General features: G+C 41.0%; 1 protein-coding gene across 1 annotated transcript in view; it reads left to right on the top strand.

Moving 5' to 3' along the window:
* Nucleotides 1-27971, top strand: part of zcchc7 (zinc finger, CCHC domain containing 7) — a 51682-nt gene that overhangs the window by 18864 nt on the left and 4847 nt on the right. The window contains exons 4-7 of the mRNA XM_085459397.1: nucleotides 10941-10990; nucleotides 11847-11984; nucleotides 12072-12242; nucleotides 15956-15991. Of these exons, the coding sequence (XP_085315523.1) occupies nucleotides 10941-10990; nucleotides 11847-11984; nucleotides 12072-12242; nucleotides 15956-15991 (395 nt within the window). The remainder of the gene's footprint in view (nucleotides 1-10940; nucleotides 10991-11846; nucleotides 11985-12071; nucleotides 12243-15955; nucleotides 15992-27971) is intronic.

The raw sequence follows: 27971 nt of genomic DNA, 5'->3' as shown, positions 1-27971 counted from the left end.
TTTTAGAGGTCTACAAATGAGGAATTATGGGAAAGTAAATAAAAGAGGGTGTGAGTTGAGATTGAGGTGGAGGGGATTTCTTAAGAATGACTTCTGCATGTGGGAAGTGAGGGCATGGAGTTTCCTCTCTTTGCACGCACACAGATCCTGAATAGCCTCCTCCCGTCTTGCCCCTTTCAGCCAGGCATAACCTCTGCCATCTGTCCGCCCCCTCCTCTTCCTATCTTCCTGTTTTTTCTTTTTTTCTCTCCTCCATTTCAGCCTCCTCCACCTCCTCTGCTCTTCCTCTTCTTTCAGCCCCCCTCCCACCTCAAGATGTTCATTTAGGGCCCTGTTTCTTAACCTATACTCTCTGGTGGCATTCACAAGATTGTGGAATATTAGTCACGTGTCAGGGGAGTATCCATGTATCTCTGATAAGAAGAGGAGGGAGGAGGACAGTGGCAGGGTGTTTGGGTCGTGTAAAGCCAAAAAATAAAAAAAAAAGCCTGCTTTTTACATTTTCAACCACATCACATGAAATCAAAGGTCCTGTTTGTGTTGTGTTTTTTCATATTGCAAGTACTCAGTTCTATCATTGTTAATCAGAGTTTGAGTTTGCACCCCTTTGTCGGTTTTGGTTCTGATAATTCATTTCCCACTTTCAGTCTGTCTTTTATGTAGTTTAAAATAAAGAAAACTCAAGCTGTTTATTTGATATGGTTCCATAATTGTTAGTTTGACTCAATAAATAGCGAGAAGAATTGTATGGTTAAGTCATTTTTACTTTTTCAGACTAAACCATTGAACAGTGACAGACATCTAGAGGTCCAGTATGAGCCTGGAGATGCTATGTGATGGATCCTTAAAGTCTTAGGCCACAACCAGGCCATCCCTATATTTATGTATGTTGCAATATGTTGTTGACAGTTACTGATTTGTAGATCATTTGAGATCAAAAATAGGTCTTTTTAGTTTGAAATAGATGATATAGTTTTACTCCCTACTGCACCAGAATCTAACTTCTAACTTCTGCCTACCAGGTGCATAGGACAGCTGGTTGCAGCTATATTTGAGTGAAGTGATAAAAGAGCCATATTAGGCACTCCCTTTCTAATCCTCTATTGTTCTTTGTCTGTCCCCTGGTCCACAGAGGGGCTGCTCTAATTAAAGACTAATAATTGTATTGTTTTATAAAGTCTATAGAGACAAAGATTCTGCTCTTCAATCATTCACTCCCTCCAATGTACCCTGCCGATCGAGGGGCTATCTTGCTGGTTGAAGTCTACAACCACAGCAGTGACGGGCTGTTTTGGGTGTGTGTAAGAGAGGGAGGGCTGTGCGGCATACACTAGGAGGAGGAAGGAAAAAGCCAAATCTAAATTAAAACTTTAAAGCACTATTATTTAATTACCCTAAAGGCTGTGGATTTGAAGGATTGAAAGGGTTTCTTTGTTGGTGTGTGTGTGTGTGTGTGTGTGTGTGTGTGTGTGTGTGTGTGTGTGTGTGTGTGTGCGCGCTTCCACTTGCAAACGAACACACACACACACTGCTGTCCAGGATTATTTCCTTTTTTTTTCTTTTTTTTTAATTTGCCATTTCTTCTCAAAGTGTGTGTGAGTATTCATGTATGTGCTTGTATGTGCATGAGACCAGAGTGTAACCCCTTATTGGCTGCCCTCTGCTGTTGTCCCTCCTACACACACACACACACCCATCCATGCACACATGCTGAAGCGCCGGCAGATAAAAAGGCATTATGGTGAATTCCACTTAATGACAAATTTTTAATTTGGGGAACAGGGCCTGGTGAATGGAGCTTAATTACCGGGGCCAAAGATCCCTCGGAAAAATAACCCCCTCGACGTGCCCAACCTGCCCGATAATGGAGCGCTCCGCAGAATGGCTCAGATTAACCAACGCCGTTTATCAACCACCACCCCACCCCACCCACTCCCCCCCTTTCTGTATAATAACAAAAATAACAATCATGAAAATTCTATCTGCCTCCCAGCCCCCATCACCCCGCTTCTTCTCTTGCCTTTCCACCCTCCCGCCCACTGCCTGGCTCACTCCCGCAGGAGGAAATTCATCAAAATGAAATTGAGGTTGCAACTCACTGGTTTTATTAAAATATATTTGCCCCTCACAGACGATGCGTGTTGTGCCACAGAAGACAAAAGGGGCACCATGAATAATTTGGTCAGATATTTTTTTTTTGTGTAATGTTTTTGACATTTTGCGTCTGCTTACACAAGTACGACTTTAGCCATGAAATACTTGTTGACTATAGTCTGCTCTACCACAACACTGATTTAGGGAAACTCCATCCTGATTTTTTTTTTTTTTTTTTTTAACTTATGGGTAGCTTTAATGAAGCTGAATCTTTTTTTTCATTCAGGCAATTATATAAGCACAAAGGATTAAACTTTAAAGTTGGAAAATTTTGGGATTTTGGAGTGTTGGTTGGGCACTGCCAACACTTTACAATGTAGTCATTGTTTATTTACATGGCTTTACCATTTAGAGACGTAACTGTAAAGCTTCATTAAAAAATGTCAAACAATTAGTTAATGGGCAAAAAACATTTGACTGGCTTGTCAGACTTCAATCTTTTAATAAATCTGTTTGATATGAAGCTTACATTTTTGTGAATACATATGCATTTGTTCCACTTATAGTGTCTATAAAAATACAGTTATTCAGAATAACTCTTCTAGACTGCTCCATCTCTTGATTTATGTGTTTTTGTTTGTTCTTAACAGCCAAAAAAAAAGTGCTGCTGTAGCTTTAAATCAGTCTATAATCTCCCAAGTTCACGGCTGTTAAAGTCCCAGACAATGATCTAATCCGATACTGAGACATGAACAAATCATTGTGATAGTAAGTGTTATGTAAAAAATATGAGTTGTAACTTCTTCTTTTTTTTTTTTTTATTGTCATGTAATGTGTCATCAGCACCAGCGATCCAAGCATATTTATGGCAGTTAAATGAGTCAATTTTCAATTCAGCCTCCTTTTTTGAATCATCGGTGACGATATGATGGTACAAGTCAGGACTGTGTCTTTAATAAGAGCCACTCTGGTTATCAGCAGATTGATGGAGATAATTTCTAGTTTGAATTGAAAATCTGCGCTAAAGAGGCAGCTAACGGATATTAAAAAGACACAGTGACTACGTGTCTCCTGTCAGTCCCGGACACGTTTTGGCTCAGTTTTGGATAACTCGAAAACACGTACACAGGCACACTGGGGGCACACAGCCTCGTTCACTTTTCTTGGCCTTCTCTGGTCCCCGTTGTTGTGTACCCTGATTGGACCATGTGGTTGCCATGCGGTTGCCAGGCCGCGCCCCTGCTGTGTGGTAATTGGTGTCTGTGGTGCTGCTGCGTGGCGATGGTACTTTGACTGACAGGTTTGGCCACCTGCCCTGCCCTGCCTGCCAACATGGCGTGGAAGAGGGTGAAGAGGAGGGGAGGAGGTGGCACAGGCTGGCAGGGGGTGAGCGCTCGATGTGTCACGGAGGAGGGGGTGGTGGATATATCAGATAATCAGACGGGCTGTGTTGAAATATGTGTTTGCTGAACATAAGGCAGATTCAACAGGGACCACGGTGATGGCATCCGTCTTCGGTTTTTCACCGAAATGGCAAAAAATTAGTGGAAAATCATTTTGGTTCTAGTTTTAAACATTGTCTTTGATAGTAATTTCATCCTGTTTGATCAAAGTGAGGCTAATGAACGCTTTCTGGGCTGTTTTCCAGAATCTTGTAGCAGAAAGAAATAGTTTGACCACCCAAGCAGATGTGTAAAAAATCTGTCTCTTTGGCGTTTTTTAAAATCTGCTGCCTTTGATTATCTGGCCGAGTGTCAAAACCATTACAGTCGCTGGTTTCTTTAGGTTCTGTGGTCATGACCACAATTTTTGAAATAAAGCTAATATAACTTATAGTATTTGATATAATGTTCTCTTGAGTTACGCTTTGAGTCCATGATGTTTTTGGCAGTATGACATAAGACATGTCATACTGCCAAAAACATCATCACGAGCATGAAAGAAATATTTTATTTTTTAAAAGATATTTTTGTATTCCATTGTTTTTCTTATTAATTACACTAAAAATAAGAGTTTTCTATGCACTTCTGTGCTTTATCTTGCAAGTATATCAGTATGCCTCCTGGGCGGTGGTAAAGTGACAGAGTAGCACAGTTTGCCTTTGCCTGTTGAACTGACAGAAGGAATATGTGTAAAATTACAGGCACGTGTGGGTCAATTTTAAAGATCCGTATATGGACCAGGTGCGGCTCTCAGTTGATGACACCCATCTTTAACCTTTTTGACTTGCTGGTTTGCCACCATAGCATAGATGAAATTCACCCACAGACATATAAAGCAAACCCTCCTATGTGATTTTTTTTTTACGGAGGCAGACAGACTTGATTCTCTTGAGGTAAAAACAAAGACACCCTAGTTGTTAAATAATGTAAATAAAGTCTAGAAATTAAACATCCTCATATGTTTCTCATAAAGATGGCAGTACTCAAAGCTTGAATCGTTTTCTACATAAGGAGTGAACAGGTGTCAGATTTAAATGTGCATATACAGTCTTATTGCTCTCATAACATTGATATTCATAAGTTGCTTTATATTGCCCAGTTAATACCAGGGAAAAGAACACAAACTGAAATATCCCCAAATATCTCTTATCTTGTAAACTATTATAAGCCTGAAATGAAACTTTGTTTGCCATGAGATTTTCTGTCTTGCCTTAAGAATCTAATCATGAAAAAAAGGTTTTCATAACCCTCAAGAATGTTTTTCTTTCATTCCAGACAGATTACAGCAAATCCCTTTTGTAAATGATGCAAATATTTGCCACAGAGCATCAGCATTCACGTTTTTTCGGGCTCTAGGTATGTTTATATCCACATATATACATTGTTTTGTTTTTAATTTACAAAAAAGTATTTTACATATTGGCTGAGGTGATTCAAATCATTGAGGATAGTGCAGTTGTGAACAGTACTGTAAAAAAAAAACACAGCACAAATAATATCATTTTTACATCATGATGTCACAGCTGGTTTCAACTGGTAATGGCAAGAAAAGCACAACTTCATCAAACTTCAGTTTAACGAAATGACCTTGTCAGGAGTAGGCAGTACCCAAACTGGGAGTCTTATGGAGCGCCGCACCAATCAGTCCCAGATGCTTGTGTGGTCCTATGTGTAAATTAATTTCCTACTCTTGTTAGGCCAACATGTACACCACCAGGAACCTGAAAATACCTGAACTGAATCCAGTCACCATTCACATAATTATTACACTTGTGCTTTTGAGCCAAAACATCTCATGTGGCGTACCCTCTTCTTCTGCGCTGCGAGACTGGAGAATTGGTGCCACCAGCTGTTTATCTAAAAATGTTAGTGGGTGGAAACATTTGCGCTACATTTGGATGGAAACCACCTCTCTCTAACAGAGAGATAAGTAGAGATTGGAAAAAAGGAATTTGAAGTAAGTAGTGTGGTTGTACAGCTGTTTATCTACTCCCTACGTGCCAAACATCTGCACACTAGGGTTTATGACAATATGATTAAAATTTTCCAAAAGGCTACTGTCAGTCCAACAACTGTGAATTGTTTATTTATTCGTGGAGAGTTTTGAATACATACAGTTGCTAGCTTTGCTAGCAACATGCAGCTAGCTTGGGTTTCAGGACAGCATGTTGGTTCAAAAATATGTCACAGTATGGAGTGAAGACATCGACTCTGATACTTTTCTTTCTGCGATGCTGGGTTTCCACAGCACTGTATCCGCTAGTCATAGTAATAAAAATCTCCGCCAATCTTCTGTTGTGTTTTACGGGCTTGGTCAGACTTTTCTCTCAAATTAAAGAGAGGAGTTAAAAATGTGGTGCTCTGTACATGTCTGTTGGACAGAAGGGAAGGCTGTAGGGCAAGGGTGATGTCACAAAGGAAACACTTTCTTGTACACACTCACACACACACGCACACACTTAGAGCATGCACACTCCCACCCACCCTCACCATTGTCATGTATAGTGTTGCTAATCCAGCCCTGTCGCTTTGGTATCAAACATAACCTCCATTTTGGGAGGGGGTGGGGGGGGGGGCAAGACCTCTTACACATTCCCTTTGTGGGTGTGGGTGTGTGTGTGTGTGCGTGCGTGCGTGTGTCTGTGTGTGAGACGGTGCCTGTGTGTGCGTGTGTATTAATGGGTCTGGTCAGCAGCTTGTATAATGGGCGGGCTGGCCTAGGATGCCTGTTTAAGTGTCGGGACAGGGAAAAAGACTGGGGTAAGGCAGATCCATTGAAGCCTTTGATGTTGCTGGGACAGAGGGGAGAACAGCTTGTATACGACACACACACACACACACACACATTTTAGGAAACTGGTAACTGGTTAGAATTGCAGTTGATTGTGTCGTTGATGTTCTCAGTGCTGTCCTTGGTTTACCAGACTTAAACCATCCTGTCTGGGCCTCATCCCATGTGTGTGTGTGCACGTCACCCCAGGAGAGCTGGGTGTTCATGGTTCATTAGCCACATGTACACTTCCGTTCTGTTCTCACTGGTAGAAGAGACAGATTTAAAGCATTCACACACATACATCCCCCCCACCCCTTTTGTTTTGTTCTGCCGACTCTGATGAACAGGAACGCAGCCTCCTCCCCTCTCCTCCTCATCTTCTAGTAATCAGGGTACCTATGAGACAGACAGATAGCATCTGTTGCCTTCTCTCCCCTGATCAATCTCTCCCTCTGTTTCTCCCCCTCTTCCATGTCATTGTGTTGCATTTCCCGTGACGATGGAGTGATGAGATAATGTACGAGATGTCCTGCAGAATCTAAGTCTTTGGAACCCTCAGTAAACGCTGTCAGTGAGCTGCTTCAGAGAGTCATAGCAGATGACTTGAGCACCACTTGGTGCTCTTAACATTAAACAACCATTTCTCTCTTCAGGATATTTGGGTTTAGACCACTAAGATGGCTGTAAGGAATGCTTTGCCATTAGATCTGCTCAAATTGAACAGTTGGAGTTAACATGGCGGAGGCCTCTCTTGAGTGCGTTCAGCTGCTCGGTGATGTCGCTGCCATCTGCTTTTTGAGCTCCAGACTCCTTCAGATCTGCTGGGCCACGATGGAACGAGGGTTTGGTATTGAACAGGGCCTCAAGGTTGATTAGCATATTTTTACCCTGTGTACAGCCCCCCTCCTTCTTCTTTCCTCTCCTCTCCAGCACCCCTCCACCCATGTGTTTGATTCCTCGGCCGTGACAAAGAGCTTCACCCTTTATTTGGTGTGTTGTGTTGGTGAGGTGGGGGCATCGAGTTGGGGGCGTCGGGCTGGGGTGTGTGGATAGGGGGTTAGATTAAGGGAAAGCTTCCTGCTCTTTATTTGGGGAGTCCCCCCGGGAGGTGCTTTGGGAATGACTTTCGTTGAGTCACTAACGCCTGCTCACACACATGCACACACACACCACACACATGCACGCACCTTTCACCCCTGCCTTTTTTTCCCCCCATTGACTGCTGGATACCGGTGACACACATGCGTTCTTCATACAGAGGCCCCCCAGTATGCTCACACTTAGATCAGTACACCCCACCACCACCATCACACCCACCCTAAACTACTACAGTTTAATATAAGTTACTTCAAAGTGATGTGCATAGACAGAGACAATGTGATACAGCTTACATACATAATAAATGTAAATACTCAAAACCTGAAGTGAACATACAAAAGCAAACCAGAAGATTAAACAGTCATCTGTCGCTGTACTTTCCCCACCCCCAGCAGAGCTGAAATAGTTTTGTGGATTCATTGATTAACTGATAGAAACGCTATTCTGTGAAATTGATAAATTAGAATAAAAATGGTATCTTCTAGCTTTTTCAGGATGAGCCTTTATTTAGTTTTTTACTTGTCTTAAAAATTGTTTTATTCAGACAGTTTAATATTAGGCATTACTTTGGGCTTTGTCATTGTATTTATAGTTAAAACAGCTAACCAATGAATAAAGTTACTATATGGGGAAAATGTTTTTGTCCCCTTCTTGATTTAAATGTTTCAGACCATTAAACAAATTTTATTATTGGACAAAGATAACCTGAGTAAAATAAAATGCAGTTTTTGAATGATTATTTTATTTATTATGGGAAAGGAGCTATCTAAACCTACCTGGCCTTATCATAAAAAGTAATTGCCCACTTGCCAAATCACAAATTTAATGTGATTAACCACGCTTTTTGGAAAACTAGCCACGCTCAGGCCTGATCACTGCTAGATCTGTTGAATCAAAAAATCATTTAAATAGAATCTGTCTGACAAAGTGAAATAGGCTAAAATATGTTAAAAAGCAACACATTATGGCATGATCTAAACTTAAAAACATCTGAAAAACAAAGTCATCGGCATCGATCATTCTGGAAAGGTTTACAGAGCCATTTCTGAGGTTTTGGGAGAACCACAGAGCCATTATCCACAAATGGGGAGAACATGGAACAGCGGCGAACTTTCCCAAGGGGTGTCCGGTGTTCCAAAATTACTCCAATAACACATCAACGACTCATCAAAAAGGTCACAAAAGAACCCAGAACAATATTTAAAGAACTACACGTCTCAGTTACCTCAGTTAAAGTCAAAGTTCACAATTCAATAATCACAAAGAGACTAAGAAAAGATGGCATACACTGGTGATTTGAGGACAAAACCAATGCTAACCAAAAAGAACACAAAGACTTGTCTCACATTTGTCTTACAGTCTTGGGGGTCATCAACATTTTGATGACCCCAACATTTTGAAGACTTTTGGGAAAGACTTTCTGCAGCTAAGCGGATGGCACAACATAGAAGAGCTAACTTGTAAGGCCAGGACTCCGCAATCTGTTCACACCTACAAGCCAGTGGACACTCTTTCAATGATGAGCATGTACACATCCTGGACAGGGAGGAACGCTGCGGGGAGACAAGGTGGCCGTTTATTTTAAAAGGAAAGACCATCTCTTAATTGAGAAGGAGGCCTACATCTTTCACAATCTTTCAGTGCTGTGATTGCAGCCATTACCCAACTCTGTGAATAATACTCATGGCCATTGATCAGTGTTCATTGATCAGTATTTGGCGATCTGTAGTCATGACAATTTATATATTAATGATCAAGAAACTGACCTGACAGCCCATTCTTTGTCAGTGGTGTTAGTTTCAGTCATTATGCAAATGTACCATTTATAAGGCTGGAGAAGCCTACAGTCAGCTGAGACTGAAGAAGTCACTTTGATGCCTAACAAAACATTTCACCCTCTGAAAAGGCTACGTCCAGATGAACAGAATCAACTTTTTGGGAATCATCTATGATGGTGGATTATATCTGCTTAATTTAAGGAGAAAAAAAGCCCTAAAAAGGGAAACTGATGCATTATCATTCAATTTTAGCAGGCGTGTCAGTTCAGTTAATTAACTTTCTGATTTGCTTCTGCCTGCTACTTTCTCCATTTTCACCTGAGTTATTTCTTTTTCATCCTAAATTAACTTATTTCCGTTCACTTTGCTATACACCTTATAGACATTTGACCACTGCATCATGAATATATAGCAAGAAGATGCAATACAACATCTGTCTGTTGGGATAATTTTTCCTTTTAGAGATGATAGGTATAAGGTAATACCAACATCTTTACAGGTCGTTCTCCAAATTTATCAGCTATGGGAGGACCATCAGGTGATTTTGAGTCAAAATTTCAAGCTTACCTATGTGATGACATTAGGTTGCTTGCATTGGTTTTTTGTTTGCTTGTTTTTGTTTTTTTTTGGAGGTGAAGGTCGTGGCAGAAAGAAGCCCCATCCAAACAGCAGCCATTTTAATTTGTTTGACAGGGAAGAGAGGTGATAACCTCCCTCCGTAGCCGCTCACCCGGGGAGGAAAGGTGGGGGGGAAAGAGAGGTAGAAAACAACGAGAGAGAGAGAGAGCAAAAGCAAAGGAAGGGAGGGCTGAGCAGAATGGCGATAAGGGGCTGGATAGAGTCAGTAAAAGAAAGAACAAACGAGAGTGGTGAAAAAGGAGTGTGGAATATTTGATTATGGCTCAAGGCTGTATATTTGTCTAAAAGCTAAAGACTGTCAACCAGCAAATCGCAGGGGTCGACGGATGGGTGTGACTTTATGTGTGTGTGTGAAAACACGGCAGCTTGTGTGGGTCATTGCTTATCAGAACATAATTTATGCCGAATACACATGTCTGTGTGTTTCTGCGCGTATGTTTGTGTGTATGATTTCTGGATGTCAGTTACAGTTCTGTGGGCCTGAGGAGAATACAGCGGCCTCCCTCAGGGTGCTGTTAGTGCCACTCTCATACAGATGTGCTGGGCTGCGACTGTGTCAGTTTCTGTGTGTGTGTTTGCGTGTGCGTGTGTGCATGCATACCATTCTCTTACAGGAAACTAAAGTTATTCCTCAGGGTTTCCTGCTGGGGTGGGATCTAGACACTTGAATCTATCAGTTCTTATCAAATATTTGTTCCAATTGTTGTTTAATGTTACTGTGAGAAAAGATTTCAAAAACGATATTTTCCTCTTGTTTTTTTCTTACTCATTTGTCATATAAAGCCCCACGTTTGAATGCAGCTCTGATGTTCATCCATTGTAATTGCTTTTAGGCACTCTTAAAAACCATGGCTCACGACTTGTGTGGGTGAACATGTTATGCTTGGTAACTGCAATCCCTTTGTTATTCTAAAATTTGCAAATTGTAATTGTTCACTTACTTTCTTGTATTAAAGTGCTCATTACCCAGTAACTGATGAATTCATGTCAGGTTTTTTGTGTTGGTTTGTATTACATTCAGGAATAACTAATAAACCTTATAACAGAAAAATAAGAGCCTAGCATAGTCTTCTCCCTTAAATTTGTTTTAAAATGTATTTTCTTCTTCTCTTCCAGATGTTGATGCAGAAGGTGAAACTTGGTTGGTTTCAGACAAAGACAAGGAGGTGGGTGGCAATGAGCAGCTTTTTAGTGCTTTCTGTTTGTTGCCGCTTTGTTTTTGGTTTCTATCAATCAAAATCAACTATAAATAAACATAAAAGCTAGTATTTGCATTACTCATATAGTTTTAACTGTGTTATTTTATACTGAAATGATTATTAAGAGTTCTGGTAAAAAAAAAATCCTAATGCAAGTTCAACATGTAAAGCCAGCTCCATATGTATTATTAAATAACAACAGGCCCCACCTGGTCATGAAACTGCCTGCTCAGTCTGTTGTCCAATTATGTTTGAGCATCTGGGGCACTATGTATGAAAGTGAAAACAGTTAAAGTAATACTTCTGTAAAATCCCTTCAGTCCCATCTTGATTGTTTAGTGTGAAATTCCCGTGGTAGTGTACAGAGAAAAAAATGTGTGTTCGACCAACAACTTAGCGACTCAGTCGTAGCAAAAGTATTGAAATGGCCTCAAACATTTAAGCACTGAAGCTGACAGAATATCCTAGTTAGCCTAGTGTTGGTGACCTATTGCTTAATTTTAATAAAATGCAGCCACACAAACAGCTGACTCCAAATATATATTTATTAAATGTAAACATCAGTAAGTTAGACCCAGTAGCATGAGTTTTTTTCCTCATAGCTGCCAAAAAATATTGAGTTCATCTTGTAAAACTATTGATGCAGCTGCTTTGTCCTTGTGTAATTAACACCAACAACTGACAGAAAAGTGAATGATGAGGCTTTATCGACCAAACACCAAGCACTAAACCCTGTGGCTATATATCCTGTATGGCTACAGAGTTTCTTGATCCTTACACTAACACCGTGATGCCATTAATGCACTAAACTTGTGTTTTTCAGGCTCAAATCTATAACAAAAGAAAAGGTGTCAGGATAGCAGTGCAGCGGGTGTCGAACAGATACTATACTGATAAGAACGTCAACTGCCGAAACTGCAACAATTTTGGACATCTCTCCAAGAACTGTCCTGACCCTAAAGTCAGTCCTGATCACCACATAGTGGCTCATATAGCACTTTTATAAGTACATAAAGGTTCTAACCACGTTTTGTGTGTGTATGTGCAGAAGTTGCTGCCATGCTTTCTTTGTGGGACTCCAGGCCACCCAGCCCGTGACTGTCTCAAAAGGCACTGCAACAACTGTAGCCTGCCAGGGCATCTTTATGATTCCTGCAGTGAGAATTCATACTGGAACAGACATTGTCATCGCTGCAACATGAAGGGACACTACCCTGACGTGAGTATTACACCCACTTTTATTTTACTTGAGAGTCAGACTTGCACTAGATGATCCAGAATTGTGGATATGCAAACATTATACGCATTTCAGAGTGTTGAACATTATATTCCCAAATCATGGGAGCTATGAGAATCCTTCATTTCTCTGTGAAGGTTTCCCATGACGATGGTGAATGTTGTTTCTGTTGGGCAATAACTCCTGGCGTTGTTAGTTGTAAAGCTGATATGTAGTTGAGGTGTTGGCTCTGTGCAGGTCAGTCAGGCTCTTCTAAACTAAAGTAATGTATTGCCCAGCTGAGACTGGAAAGGCCTTTCCCAAAAATCACTTTGCTGTGACTTTAATATTTTCTTCCACTGAAAGTAAGAGACCACAGAGCTCAAACACATGTACACTTATAGTTTTAACCAGAGAGCCAGTTTGACACAAAGAAGCTCAAACTGCATAACAGGACCAAACTGAACACATGCATGTACACATGCTTAAAGCTGAGGGAGGCAACATGTTTTGGGGTAAAATGCATATATGAAGAATTACTGTACACACAACTTCACTTTGCTCTATGATAAAACATGGGAACTGCCACAGATTGATACTGTGGCTTGGGCTTTTAATAAAAATTACTGCTGAACATAGAAATCAAAACCGCCTTCATCACAATAAATGTGGTTTGTTTTTCACTTTTTCTTTCCACTATCATCGTTTTTTCCACCTCTCACTCCCTCCCTCTTTCGCTTTCAGTAATAATGAGTGACCAGGGGTCAGCAAACGCTGCTGTTCACATTAATTGATACACTTCAGTAATTACAGCTTAGTTATGTCTCTGCCATGCTGCATATTCCAGCTATGGGCGCGTGCGTGTGTGTGTGTGTGTGCGTGTGTTGGCACTGAAGGGTGAATCTAATGACCATCAATGACAATTATCCCGCCGCAGTGTTCATTACCTTGCCCATTTACACTAATGCCACAGAATGGAAAACCCTGCAAGAAGTCAGTCTGTGTCTCTCCACCTCACACCCCACTCTTTCTCTCCCTCTCTCTCTCTCTCTCGCTGTCTCTCTCGCTGTCTCTCTCTCCTTCTCGCGCCCTGTCTCTCCGTCAGTCAGTCATGTACTGTGCTCTGTGTAATGGATGAGTAACCAGGTGAACACCAGAGGGAGAGTGTAGGCCAGGACACACATAACCCAATTTTTTCTTTTTCTCTTGCTCTCTCTCTGTCTCTCTTTCTCTCAATCTCTAAACCCATTCCTTTCAGCTCGTCATCCAGATCTTCAAATTGATCTCATTCTACTCTTTTGCATATTGTTTTCCAACAGCAAACAAAGGTGCAAAGTTGTGTGGCATTGTAATTACCTTTTTCTTGGAACGTATCACTTTTTTTCTCCTCTTTTCCTTACACTCACAAATTATACTGTATGTATTAGTGTCTGTGTTTGAGAGAGAAAGAGAGTCAGGTCTCAGTCCCCTGGGCCTTTCTGTGTCTCTCATTAAAGACAGACGGTTGATGGAGCGCGAGTGTGTCGCTCGCCTCGCCTGTCGCCCTCGACAACAACACACTACCCTGGCGGTCTGGAGGGAGAGAGCAAACGGGGGGGGGGTTGAAGAAAAGAAAAGAGCTAGATGAGAGGTGGAGGAAGATGCAGCTGTTGAAATTCATATTTGTTCTTGTATGTATTCAAATCAGAACAGATCACATTAAGCCAGAAAAAGTACCTACTGTTCTCACAGGCTGCTGTTTCAAGGTCGGGATTTGAACCCACACTTGAGGTCAAATTAGTGACTTTTTAGTGGGATTGTAATTTATATATTTTACAAAATATGTTGAGGAACTTTGGTGTGACTGAACAGTGCTGTTTGCACAGAACAGGCTTGAATTTGTCTCCCTCATTCTGTCTCACACACTCTCTTGACTCAGTAGGTATGTAAGTAGATAAATCTTGTTGCCTGCGGCATTTTCAATTTCCCAGTGGGAAGTGGTGGCGGTTTGGAAAGGATGTTGGAACGCTTAAGGAACAGCGTGGAGAAGCCCCGGAGATAATGCTTTAGCCACACTGGGACAAAACGACTGACTGCTTTACTTACCGACTGACTGCAGAGAGACACATGGATAGAAAATAGTTACTGAGAAATCAAGGTGATCAGACTCTAGAGAGAGATGCAAGAAGAGACTTATGGTCTTAGACGGGCAAGCAAATGACTCCGTGGCCTGCCAGGAGTTTCCATTCAGCCTCTGAATTGTCTTTCTTGTCTTTTCTCTCACCAGTTAGACTTTCATACCTCTCCCTTGTGTTTTAAAAATCTGATGTTGATGTTTTCAAAATGTTTTGTCCTGATTTTGTGTGTACTGTCAGAGTCCAAGTAAACTGGTATAAATGCAGTTTGGTCCACAGGTTTTTGGACAGTTTATCTGTATTTTTTCCTCTCTACACCAACACAGTGGATTTTAAAAAATCAATATGTGACTGAAGTGTGAACTGCATTTATTCATAGTCCCAAATATTCAGTGGCTCAAAAATAATTGGACAATTGAGTGATAAACAAATTTAGGAGATAAAGAATATGGAGTTGATTCCAAATGTTGAGCTTTAGTAGCTGTTAACTGGATACCTGAGGTCCAAGGTGCTGTCAGTGCAAGTGAAGGACGCAATCATTACGCACATACTTTAGGAGTGGTCAGGTCTACAACCTGGTTCAGTCTTGAAAAGAAGTTATAGATTAGACACAAGAGACACCTTTATGAATGGAAATAACAGAGGGTTTTCAACAAGGTGCAAACCATCGATTCCACTCAAGAATAGGGAGGTCAAAAAACATCTAAAAGAGCCTGCACAGTGCTTTAAAAAACCCTCTTTGAACAGATGAAACCAAGATTAACGTGCACTAGAATGATGGAAATAGAGAAATATTGAGAAGAAGAGAAGCAGTTCATGGTCTGAAGCATACCACACCATCTGCCAAACATAGTGGAGGAAGCGTAATGGATGACGTGGACATGTATGGTTGCCAGTGGAACTGGGTCACTGTTTTTTTAGATGAAGTGACTGCAGATAGAAGTAGCAGCATGAACTCTGAGGTGTACAGGGCTGTGCTGTCTGCTCAGCTCCAGCGTAATGTTGCAAAACAGGTTGGACAGCAAATGGATAATGACCCAAAGGATAATGCAGACATTAACTAACAATAATATTCTTCAATGGCCAAGTCATTCACCTGATCTTAGTTCAGCTGAGCATGCTTTTTACTTACTTGATTCATTGAATTTAATTTCAGTTCAGGTTTATTTACATAGCACCAAAGCACAATAACAGTTGCCCCAGTACACGTTTACTGTAAGGTCACTGAAAAAAGAGAGCGTAGGGAGGCAGGACTGAAGACAGACCTGCAGATTTTAAAAGCACAGACTGCAAAAATAAGGACTCCATCTATGTATTAACTACTATAAAACTATTCTCTCATTTTTTTATTATGCCAGTTTGTCCAATTACTTTTGAGCTTTTCAAAATGGGGAAAAGTGACTGTAATTTCTAAACACTTTGTTGAATACTTCATTAAAAACCCTTGAATTAAAGTTGAAATTCTGCACTACAATCACATCTTGATTGTTTGATTTAAAGTTCATTGTGGTGGAGTATAAAAAAAGTGTTGTTTTTTTTTTTTTTTTACAAAGCTTTGTAAAAGGTATTTAATGACACAGTGTGTGTGTTTTTCTTTTTCAGGCTTGTCCAGAAATCTGGAGACAGTATCACCTGACAGTGAGTATCTTTTCACAGAAAAACTCTGTCAGCAAGTGTCATAGCAGAATTCTTCACACTCCTTCCATTTCTCCAGTTATTAGTTCTTTTTTTGTGAAAGGAGGCTAATATTGTATCAGGTTCAGTCCTGAAAAATGAGAAAGGTCCCGCTTCTTTTTTAGAAACGATGCCAAAGTCGAACAGACTGTGTGCAGGGGAAAGGAGTAAAGTGTAGGTCAAGTATACCTTTTGGATCAAGGGTTCAGATGGTGTTCAGTAGTTTCCTCTGCTCGCACTCGAATCTTGAGCTCATAGATAAAAATTCTGAGATTTGTATTTTGCGTTTGTCTAATAGCTCTTTAAAATAAGGGAAGCTGCTTTTAACTTGTGGTATGAATTCATACAAATGACAGTAAAAGTGAAAACAGGAAATCATTAAACACCAAATGTGTTTTTGTTTTCTATAGAATGTTTCACCAAATATGTCTTAGTTTAGGTTTGAATTTTTTCTTCAGTGAGTACAAGTGGAAACTTTTGTAAATGTGCATATTTGATTCATTACTTTACTGAAAATATTAAATATGTAACTAATGGTACAAACAATTTTTGTATTATTATATTCATGATAAATTATTTAGCAAAACAAAGGAGGTAAAAGGAGGTGACCTGAGAACAGCAGAACGAGTGGTTTTAAGTGGAAAGTCCCAAAATTTATTAAGCTTGGGAAATTGTGAAAAGCAATTTGTGTGGGTTTAGTTTGCACCACGTTTATGTAGGATTTCTGCTCAGAGTCTGAGTTAAAGCCAAGAAAGATAAAAAAAGAAAAATGATGGTAGTGAGGAGTGATAAAGCCCAATCTAAATAGACATCTTACCTTCTGAAATTTGTCTTAAAAAATACATAAAGCAACATTGTAGTGAAACATATCAATTAATAGCTCATTAAAGTATTTTTCAGTGGAAAATACTAACAAAAATAAATGTACTTAATTGTAAAACTTTGCACTAGCACTAAGCCGGACTCTCACCACTGCTGAATTAGAGTAATTGATCTTCTTGTTACATTTATTTTTGAATCGTCAATCAACGAGGTGTTTCCATGAGTTTCATAGAGGCAAAGGTGTCATGTGATTAGTCAATAAGTCAGTCGTGACTGGTATTGACTTTGCCCTGTAGCAGGTAAGTGAAGCGTGGGGGTAAGAAATATAGTAAAATATTAAAGAAGTACTAAAAGTTATGGGAAACTTGTCCTCCTCCTTTTCTTTCATCAAGTGCTCATGTGACATTAGTGTGTGTGTGTGTGTCTGTGTGAGACAGAAACAATGTGTCAAAGAGTAGAAAACTGTTTGACAGTCACATGGGCCATATGTCAGTGGGGAGGCATTTGCTTATTTATATCTGTGTGTGTGTGTGTGCATCTGAGCGAGGGGGTGATATAGACCTCAGCCTAAGAGAAAAGAGCAGCTTGTTTGTCAATTAAAAGACGTGATAAAGCATGAAATGGGCTGCCAACACCACGTGGGACGAGGGAGTGAGAGAGGGGGAAGAAGAGTGTGTGTTTGCATATATCTTGGCATGCACTGTGTGTGTGTTAGGGGAGGTCTGTCACTCTCCTCTATGGAGATTAATTAGCAGGGGCTGTCTAATGAAAAGGCAGCATCGTTAGCGCTAGGGTAGCACGGCGGGAGAGATGGAAAGAGGAGGAGGAGGAAGTGGGAGGAGGGAGCGGGACAGAGAAGTTCCAGGGGAGACGCTGGCAGAGAAGATGGGAGTTGAGTTTAATTGTTGCTCCTGTGTTTGGCGGATGAGCCTCTATGATTTACAGCGGAGTTTCACTTTGAACCACAGACGAAACGAGAACATGCTGACGAAAGTCTCCGGTCGCCTTGCGGGATGATGAAACCATTTTGTTTTTTTGTTCCCCGCTGCACTTCCGCATGTGCGTTTGTGTGTGCAATGGTGTGCTTTAACGGGTGGAGGATTGTGACCCAGGTCTAATTGAAGTATTTAAGCCATTTAAGCACTGGGAGCAGAAGGTCGTTACAGATCCAAACTGGCATGGGGGTTAGGGGCCTGCGCAGACACAAACACAGTCTCACACATACAAACACACCCACACACATGCATACACAGAGCTCCTTCTGTTTAAGACAGCCTCATTTTATTCATGATGCTGCTTATGACCCTGAACTCCCCAATGTGAGAAGGTGTGTGTGCGTGCGTGTGTGTGTGTTTGTGTGTGTGTGTGTTCGCTTTGGGAGATGTGACTCTGTCACCTTCCGCTGGGCTCAGCCAGGTGTGAAAAGGCATTCTGTCAGACCTCCCTGCTACTGGGTCCATTTATCCTTCGCTGTGTGTGCGTGCTTGTGTGTGTGTTGGGTCCGTTTATCTTCCATGAGTGTATCTGTTGTCTGCCTGCACCTGGCCCTCAACTAACAAACTCCTCCAAACCACACAGTATAGACCACAAAGCCCTGGGGTATTTACCGAGAAAGTACGATACTGACACACATGGACACACACAAACACACACACTCCTCCTACAAATATATAGAGCAGCAAATGGGGTAAAAAGATATCCACAACATTTTCATTGTGTCTGTGTCATACAGATTTGAGCACCTTTTTTTTTTTTTAACACAACTGTAGCACTTGTAGAAAATGTAACTGTTTCCTTTTTGAAGAACGGAGTTTACTTCTGCTGTTCAGTCTATCTTTCTTTTTCACTCTCCTACGCAAACACCACTTCACCCACCCACCCACAGACGCCCTGTTTTTTTTCTTCTCCCCCTTTCTTTTCCATTGAAGCTTACAGTGTGGGGTCACTCCTTTTCCTGCAGACCCATGTCACTACCCCCATGTATGTTATTATGTTCTTATGATTTCCACCTAATACTCTACATACTAAATATAACAAAAAACTCCCAAAATACTGGTATTATCTGGCTGAGGTCGGCCGGTGCAAAGTTCTGCCATCGACATATGTTTTGTTTTCCAGAAGGCCCTGCCGCCAACATGACTTGTTTGAACTTTTCTTTCGGTCTGTTGGTCATATGATTTCTGTTACGTGGGTATGCCTACAACTACACCTGCACTCAAGTTGCTACACAAATGGCTTTTTTAAATTTATACAAATTGCCTTTGGCCACTTCTGCATTGAGGTCAGACTGTGGAAAGTGTGACTAATAATTATTTTCATTTATATTACTTATAAATCTCTCTGATTTTATAGATTAATAAATATTTTTGCCACTGGTGATATTTCAGATTTATAGTGTTTATATGATTGAAATAAAATAGAATGGCACACATTGGTGAATTATTACATATACACCACATAATCAGCTTTAAAGACCAGTTAAATATCTAATGGGCCAATTGAACAGTCTTTTTGACAAGAGGCTAAAAGAACCATATTTCTATTTCATAGCTAACTACACGCAAGACAAAAAAGAGGAGGATGAGAGGACAGAGAAGGACAGGGTGGAAAGACTGAAGTCATGTAGGGACCAGTAGGAAAGCACGATTAAGGGGGGGATGGATGGCTGGAGGGATGATTGGATGGGGAGCGAGGTTTAGTGACCTGCTATCTGTATTCTGGCTGCTTTAATTCATGTAAATATCATGCATAAATGTGTGCATGCATACACACAACAAACATACAACTCCCAGTCACTTTTTTTTCTTGGTGCCCAGACCCTGCTCTGTTGCATTAAGACCAGAGTGCCACCCTCTGGTAGAAAGTGAATGCTCCCTTGCCTTTAACCAATGAGTGTATGTGAAGTGGGAATTATCTTTCTTCTAACTTTTGAGACTCTGAACGAGGGTTAAAGCTCAAGCAAATGTCCTGAATGCTTGTTTTTTTACTTTAATAGAGATCAAGTGTCTTTACTAAAGAAAAAGAAGAAGTAGTTTCAATGTGTTTCACCTTTATAGCAGAAATATATGTATGAACAAGGGAGAGGGAGGAAGGCAGAGGCAGTTGGAGAGGGTGGGGGAGAACTGCTGGAAGGCGGGTGGGGGTTAATGGTGAGTGCATTAAACGGTGAAGGAGACAAGAGAGTGAGCAGAGAGAGTGAATCAGTGCGCCCAGAAGCTGATTGGTGCAGGTATATCGGTGTGTGAGCATTGATTGGCCTCCCTTTAGATAGTAATGGTGACACCTGTACATCGGTGTTTATTGATCAGCAGCTCTGCCGAGTGTGTGCGTGCGTGTGTATGTGTGTGCTGAGCCAATCTTGCGATCGTGTCAGGGTGTGTGAATTGATCTTTTCCTGTGGGACAGGTGTGTAAATGTGTCGGGGTTGCCCGTGAAAAAGCGCTCCGTGACCTTCCTAGTCGACTCCAAAATGAAGCCGTTTTAACTCCCCCTCTCTTTCTCACCTGACTGCCTTTCTTTCCCCTTTCATTTAGCATGTTGTACCCTTTTATACATTTTTGTCTGTCCGTCTTTCTTCAGAAGGTATGCTCAGTTCACACATGTCTTTGTTAGCGCAAGGTTAGGACATTTTGCCCCTTAAATCCTCTTATTTCTATAGGAAAAAATGTCTCGTTAAGACAGTCGACTTTTCCAAGGTACAAAATATTTCAGGAATCCTCATTTTCTTTTCTTTGTCTGTTTTAAGTTGAGCAGAATGAATAGCTGAAGAAAAAGCTTTACTCCAAAGAGGGTCTCCCTCAGATTAATTGTGAAAAAAGACAGTTTAAAAAAAAAAAAACTTTAATAAATGTTACGTCACAGGTAACCCTGAAATCCCTCCGCTGTTGTGTAAAATAGACCTCAGTAGTGGTCGGATGTTTTGGCTGGTTTCTGTGGGGTTTATGACTTTGGTTTATATGACCGTTTAGAAATAAATATATTTACTGGATATTTAGAGGTAAATGGTAGATAATGTGTGTAATCTGATTTTTAATGGACAGAAAAGAAACATGGCTGCACTTTAGCTGTTATTCTGGTTTGAATTTATAAACATTTGTATTATTTCAGTGCAATATCATAAATGTTTTATTGCAGTAATATTAAATACAATGAAGACTGATCAAATCCTGGTGTTATTTTACAGTTAACACATTTAGATATTGTATTTGATTTTGTACGGAATTAAATTGCTGTCTGCGTTCACACAATTATTAAGTGGTATTGTTTGCTGACCTCTCTCTGTGATTGGCACACCATCTTCACCTTCATAAAAGTAAATGTTTTAGTGCTCTGAGTGTCCAAATGAGACAGATTAAGCAAAAGCATTAAGAGAAGATTGTCCTGATGCCCACACCAGCTGCGTTAAAGACAAATGAACAACTCTGATTGTATTCCTCCTATCGAAGTCCTACTTCTGCGCTGAGATCAGCCTTGGGCTTTTCTGTACACTGTGTGAAGATAGAGCGCCATTCAGTGGTCAAACAGGCAACTGCACTCCCATACGGATGCAGGGGAGGGATTTTAAGCCAGATCTTTTCAGGAGGTTTTTTTAACATCAAAAGTATTTTTACCCAGCATAACAGAACATGAATGGACTTGTGTGTTTAATTTCACAAGTAGTCTACACACATTAAACATCTCTGAACCCACCCGCCCCTCTTTCCCACCAAACAAGAAATGAAACCAACAAATACAACATGAAACACACAAACAAAAAATGATGTTGCCTTGGAGGATCAGAGGTAAACTGATTTTTTTTTTTTTTTTTTTTTTTTTTTTTTTTTTGGGGGGGGGAAAAGCCAACACTCAACCAACCAACAGAATAAATATTCAGGGGGACGGCACAGACAATGGCGGAAGCATAAATGTTACCACGAGGCAGTACATGGATATGGGAACAGAAAAGAAGGCAGAAGAGCTTAAAAATCAGACACTTAGGAAACAGTAAGACATTATATGAAAGTTACAGCATACTCAGCCAAAGGTGCTGCTGTTAAAAGTCTAATTAAACCAGTGTAGGCTGTAAGTTTGCATAGAGAAATGGTTTTATATGAATGAACACTTAACTGTCACTCAGACAAAACTTAATTAAAATCGCACTCTTTCCCGCAGTAATAATATACCAACATTAAGTCTTCTCACAGGTTTAAGTTTGATCTTTATTCCACTTTTTGTTCTGTCCTTTCTTCTGTTTGGCTGACCGTTCTTTTTTTTTTTTCTTACAAGAATGTCCTCAATTCAAAGTGTGCTCTGTAAAAATCCTTTAAATCCACATCTATTCAGTGAGCTGTTTTTGCTGTCTCATCATTGTACAGTACAGACTGTCCAGTCTTCTCACCTCGCCGTGTCAAAAGGCCCTCAACTCTTTATTCTCCCTCAGACTGAAGCGCTAACAGCACCGGAGGAAGGGGAAGGTGTTTGTGAAAGGAAATGGCTTTTGTGTGTCTTCAGTAGTCAGACGGATAGCACAGTTCATAAAGCAGCACAGGGCACCTTATAACAATCTAACTTCAGATGATTTATTTTAATTTCAGTTTCTCACGTCATCAGCATATTGTCATTTATAATAATCAGTTGTTTCGATTGTTTCAGTCATTATTAAGGAATCATGTTAGAATTTATTGGTACGGGCTGTTTTATGTCATGTTAAACTGATTATATTTGAATCGCATGTTGGTGATCAAAGAAACAAGTATTTTAAAAACAAGATCCTATACGCGGATTTTTCTAAAATCATCAGATTTCTGGAAGGAAAAAGACAAATTAATTATTAAGCAACATTTAGTTGTATGACAAATCATCACCTTGTACCAAACTTGCAAGAACAAAGAGTGTTTAAACCTCAATGGCATTATGTTGTTTGTTATTACACTGTTATTACATTTTCACTTAAATTTTTACATAATTGATTGAAATTTATATATATAAATTTAGATTAACAACGCTGAAAGCAACAACCCTTTCAGGAACCAAATCCATATGTACCAGCCACTACGAAGGCTAATGTCATTTTTATAAATATTTAAATTGAAATAACTTTATCAAATATGTGAAGAACTGTATTTGGTTGTTTGAAGCCAAATTTTGATCAAATTTATTTAGTAAAACTGCATTTTTTTTAGTTCATTCCCTCATGGCGACATTATGCAGACAAACTAGTTCTGCTTGTTTGGGGTTTTTAGGTGCTTCCCTTCCCAAAATACTTTGTTCAAACTACAAACAAAGGCTTATAGGTCCTCATCAAAGCTTGCACACACTTTGCTATCCTCAGTAAGAAGACCAGGGACTCTGTATTTTGGAGTTTATTAGTATTTGGTAAAAGTGTCTTTAGATAATCTACTGGATGCACATGCAGGACCATAGGAATGTAAACAAATGCACATGTTCACGCACACACTCACACACAGGTGCAGTGTTATCAGAGGTCTTGCAGGCTTGCAGGTCATTGTGAATTTCCGCTTAGCTGGATGGTGTCGATTTGTGTGTGTGTGTGTGTGTGTGTGTGTGTGTGTGTGTAGCTGGCTGAGAATGTAAAATTAGGATTTGAAATACTGACCAGAGCATAAAAGACGCGGTCCATCTGTATGTAGTATATCTAAATCCGTGTCTCTCATGTCCATACGTGTTGTCTATGGGTCCTATATTTAATGAAAACACAGCCTCACGCTGGCCACAGCAGAAAAGAAGCCTCTCCACTCAGCAGTGAGCACTAAGAAAAGAAATCGTACAACTTGGTTTTGAATAGATTAGCTTGTATCCCCTGTTCCGCCTTCCACGGTGTGACCAGATTACCGCCACTTGCTGCCCCTAAAGGGGGGTTTTCTCCAGAGGTGGCAACCCACCGCCTCCCAGCTCTGCATCACATTATCGTTACATTCCAGGAGCATTTTTTTTTCCTCTCTAAAGAAAAAAAAAATCCAGACTCGTACTGATTGTCTACAAACTGATTGACCAACTGACAGGAAGAGATAGGAAGAGCCTCTGGGAATTGCACTGTGTGAGTGTGAGTCCTCACCGGGTGCGGGGTTAGGGTTTCGGTCTTTGTGAACTGGGAGACACAAAGAGGGCAGGAATCACATCTGGTTATTTGGAGGATCCACTTCCTCTTCCTCATTCATGGCCTACCTAACTGCAAACATGCCCACCTCCACCTTCAGCAGTCTCCTTAAGCAGATGGATTTTTGTCATTCCTGTTGATGAGTGACAGTAAACACGGTTTATATGCTTTTTTTTTTTTTTTAATTATTCCATAACAAAAGGAGGATTAATGGTTAGGTCTGCAGTTCATTCAATGCATCCTGTCTGGGAAGATGTACACCTTACAGCCATTTCATCTCTCTGATTCACAACAGTCTAATTAATCCTCCCTGTTAACCTAATATGTACATAGTGGTATGTTGCGCGCACACACACACACACACACACACACACACACACACACACACACACCGCAATGCTCTGTTTGTTTTGGTATGAGCCCAGTAGTCTTGTGTTGTGAGGCTGCTCTCTATGATAAAGCATGCAGAGTTGGTCCCCTGTGGGTCCAGTAACATATGCAAACGTCTCCCTATTGCTGCAATAACATATGCAAAACAGCGCTGCTGGCCCCGGCCCCTATGCTCCCACCACCCGTTACTGTTCAGATCCCGCCCCCCTCTCCTCTTGCACACACACAAGCCTGTTTGCTTCTCGGATTTTGTTTGATAACTGTGTGTGTGTCTCAGTGTGTGTGTGTGTGTGTGTGTGTGTGTGTGTGTGTGTGTGTTCCTTCAGATTTTAGTCTGTAACAGTCTGAGCTTTGTGTTGGCCGAAGGATTATCACAGCTTTGCCACCAGCAGCTAAGGCAAGGAGCAGAGGCGAGCAGGGCTTAGAGAGACACGGTGTATGTGTTGGGACAACTGTGGGAAAACACATTTGTGTGTGTGACAGGGAGAGAGTGCTCATGTATCTGTGCGTGCATGCATGAGAGGCCACGGATGGTTGGTTGTCTATGTCCACACAGTGGAGCCCTCAGGACCTTCTCAAATACCCTCGTACAAACTAACACACACACAAAAACTAAACCAACGCGTCATTCCTCTTCCCAGTTTCAGTCCTCTTTTTATTTTTTAGGTCAGGCTGGCTTTATGCTTTATGTGTGTGATCAAAAGCTCTTTAGGTATCAAGGGAGTCTCTCCTGTTGTGTCTGATGCTGAAAGTCTCTTCTAATGCTTGTAAGCAAGTTTATGAAGAGACATGGACATTCTCAGGGTCTTTTGGGAAATGTTTAGGTAAAGCAGATATTTTTTGCTCATGTGCAGGGTTTGTTTGTGGTTCAATCCCTGTCTGCTCCAGTCTTCATGCCATTGTGTCCTTGGGCAAGACACTGAACCCCGAGTTGCTGTCTGTAAAATGACACTCGAGTGTAAATGTGTGTGATTGTTAGATAGAAAGCACTTAGCTGCAAAAAAAGCTTGTGCAAATGTGGTATGTTGTATAAAGCACTTTGAGTGCTTGGATGGAGTAGAAAATGCACTATATAAGAACCAGTGTATTTTCTATTTAAAAACAAAAAGATGATTTCCTGCAGTATGTGCCTATTTACCTAGAGCACTGGGTCACTCTAACTTTTTTGACTGCTAAAAAATATAAAAGGAAGAAAAAAAATCACTCTGTAGGTGAACGAAAATGCATAAATACTGAAACAATCAGACTTTGCATCGGCAAAGATACCATTTTCTAATTAAATCTTTTCAAATTAGCTACATAGTTTCTTTTCTTTTTTTGAGGTTGCATGAAATACCTTACTGTGAGTAATGATCACTGTGCATCACAGCCAACGGTCCCAATCTTTAATTCAGGTGTTTTCAGTCCCATTACCACAGGTGTATAAAATCAAGCACCTAGCTGTGCAATCAGCCTTTATAAACACTTTTTTAAGAATGAGTCTTTCTAAAGAGCTCACTGACTTTGCGTTTTGTCCTGTGATTGGATGCCACCACTGCAGCAGGTTAGTCTGTTACATTCATTCCCTCCTACATGTTTCCCAATTAGTTATAAGTCATATTTTTGAAAGTGTTTAGGAATCTCTGAAATGATCTGGCCGAACATGTAAAGTTACAGAGCAGTATCAGCAAGTGCCGAGGCGAATAGTGTGTAAAAGTCTAAATGTCCTCTGGTGTTAACATCAGCACAAAAACTGTGTTCCGACAGCTTCATGTGTTACCACGACTGAGCAACTCCTGTAGGTGACATGTGCAGGTGGTACATGTGCTTTTGTCCATGTAGTGTAGCATCCACTGATGACCACCACAGCCAGCTGTGTTATTCAGGTTTTGATGGAGGTATAATTTTTTTGTTTTTTGTTTTTTATTGAAATACTTATCTTAACCCACCAACTGACAAACATTAGCAGTGCTAGCATATAATGGCTTCCCCTTATCTAAATAATTATTTTAGCTCTTTATTCAGTCCTGTTCATTATTGGTGATTATTCCACTCAATGTTGGTACATGGCATTAATACGAAGCGAGTAGACTCTCCATAGACATAATCTGTGTAACTCAAGTTAATGCCCTTCACTCGCTATGAGTGATCCAGAACTGAACACATACCGACCAACAAGGAAAACATGTTGTTTTGCATAGCCATTGATGTTGACTCCAGTTTCCCACTCGGTTTAGACTTCAGTGGAAATGTTCCTGCTGCAAATTTATACTAAAATTATGTGTCATATTAGCTGTCGCTGCACAGCCATAGCTGTCACTCCTCACTAAACCATTTAAAAAAGATTTAGAAAGGCACCAAGCTGTGGTGATCCCTTAGGGCCTCACTCTGTTTAGATGCCCGTGATAGGCAGTGTGAGATCAGAACAAGGAGAGGAAATGAGTGAGGGATAAACGTTCATCCCGTTAATTAATATCGGATGAGGCAGAGAACTCCTCGCATGCACACGCACATTCACACCAGGTATTCACACAACTATCACAGGTTGGTGTGAGAATAAGAGGGGGATTTCGTTTCTCTCTCTCTTTTTTTCTCCGATGTCTCTCGTGCTTTCATTCATTCTGTGATCAGAGTATGTGGAGATAACGCAAGCCCAAGGTCAGGGAGAGGGAGAGACAGAGGGAGACCTACAGCCAATTTACATGAAAGATGAATGGAAAGAGGGGCAGGAAGGGTGGAGGTCGGGTGGGGGGCTCGAGACAGGGGCTGTGATCTCCTTGGGGTGCACATGTGTATGTGTGTGTGTGTGTGAGAGAGAGTTTGTGCTTGCGAGAGGTCTGTGATCTCCTGGCCTTTGTGATGGAGATGGGCCCGGCAGGCCTGACCCGATAATGACGCGACGCTCTAATAGCATTCATCCTTTCTGCCGCAAAACTACTCAAGCGGAAAAGAGAGGGAGAGAGAGGGGAAAAGTGTGAGGTGTAGATGTGGGTTTGCAGGGGTGTGTACGGAGGAGAGGGTGAAGCAGGAGGGGATGGGGAGGTTACCTAAGCTATGTTTAAGAAATGACGTGGGGCGCAAATCATTTGTAATCTCGGAATCAGGGATGAGAGAGAGGGAGGGGGCAATTTCTGCGCAGTTTTGTGGTTGTGTGTTTTGGAGAATAGCATTAGGGGTGTGTGTGTGTGTGTGTGTGTGTGTGTGTGTGTGTGTGTGTGTGTGTAAGTGTAACATTAGCAGTAAATGCACTCTGCCTGTGTCTCCTCTCTCTCTCTTTATCAGTGTATATTAGCTGTGGGCGCTGGAGCATGGAAGGCTTTCAGAACACTGGCCCATAGGGGACGGGACCCCATGTCCAACAAACACTCACACACACACACAGTCTGACGCACACAAACACAAACACACACAGTTACTTATCATACAGGGTCATTACAGGCCTCTAACTATACCTCGGAAATCAGTGGTTTATATCAGCGCCCCATATTCTCTGTACAATACACTGCAGTCCGCTTCATTGAGAGCATGGGAATGATGGCAGAGGAGAGGGAGAATGAGACAGAAATGGGAGGTTAAGCCACCGTTTTATTGTGTCCATCGTGTTTATCGGGGGGGATCCGATTGTGGTTTTTATTTAAAAATATATTTTTGATTATT

This window comes from Copadichromis virginalis, linkage group LG6, assembly GCF_057382275.1.
Source record: "Copadichromis virginalis isolate Kocher_CV1m ecotype Utaka linkage group LG6, C_Virginalis_male_GT1.1, whole genome shotgun sequence".
Taxonomy (NCBI): domain Eukaryota; kingdom Metazoa; phylum Chordata; class Actinopteri; order Cichliformes; family Cichlidae; genus Copadichromis; species Copadichromis virginalis.
Note: the sequence above shows the minus strand (reverse complement) of the source record. Positions and strands in the feature narration are given on the sequence as shown.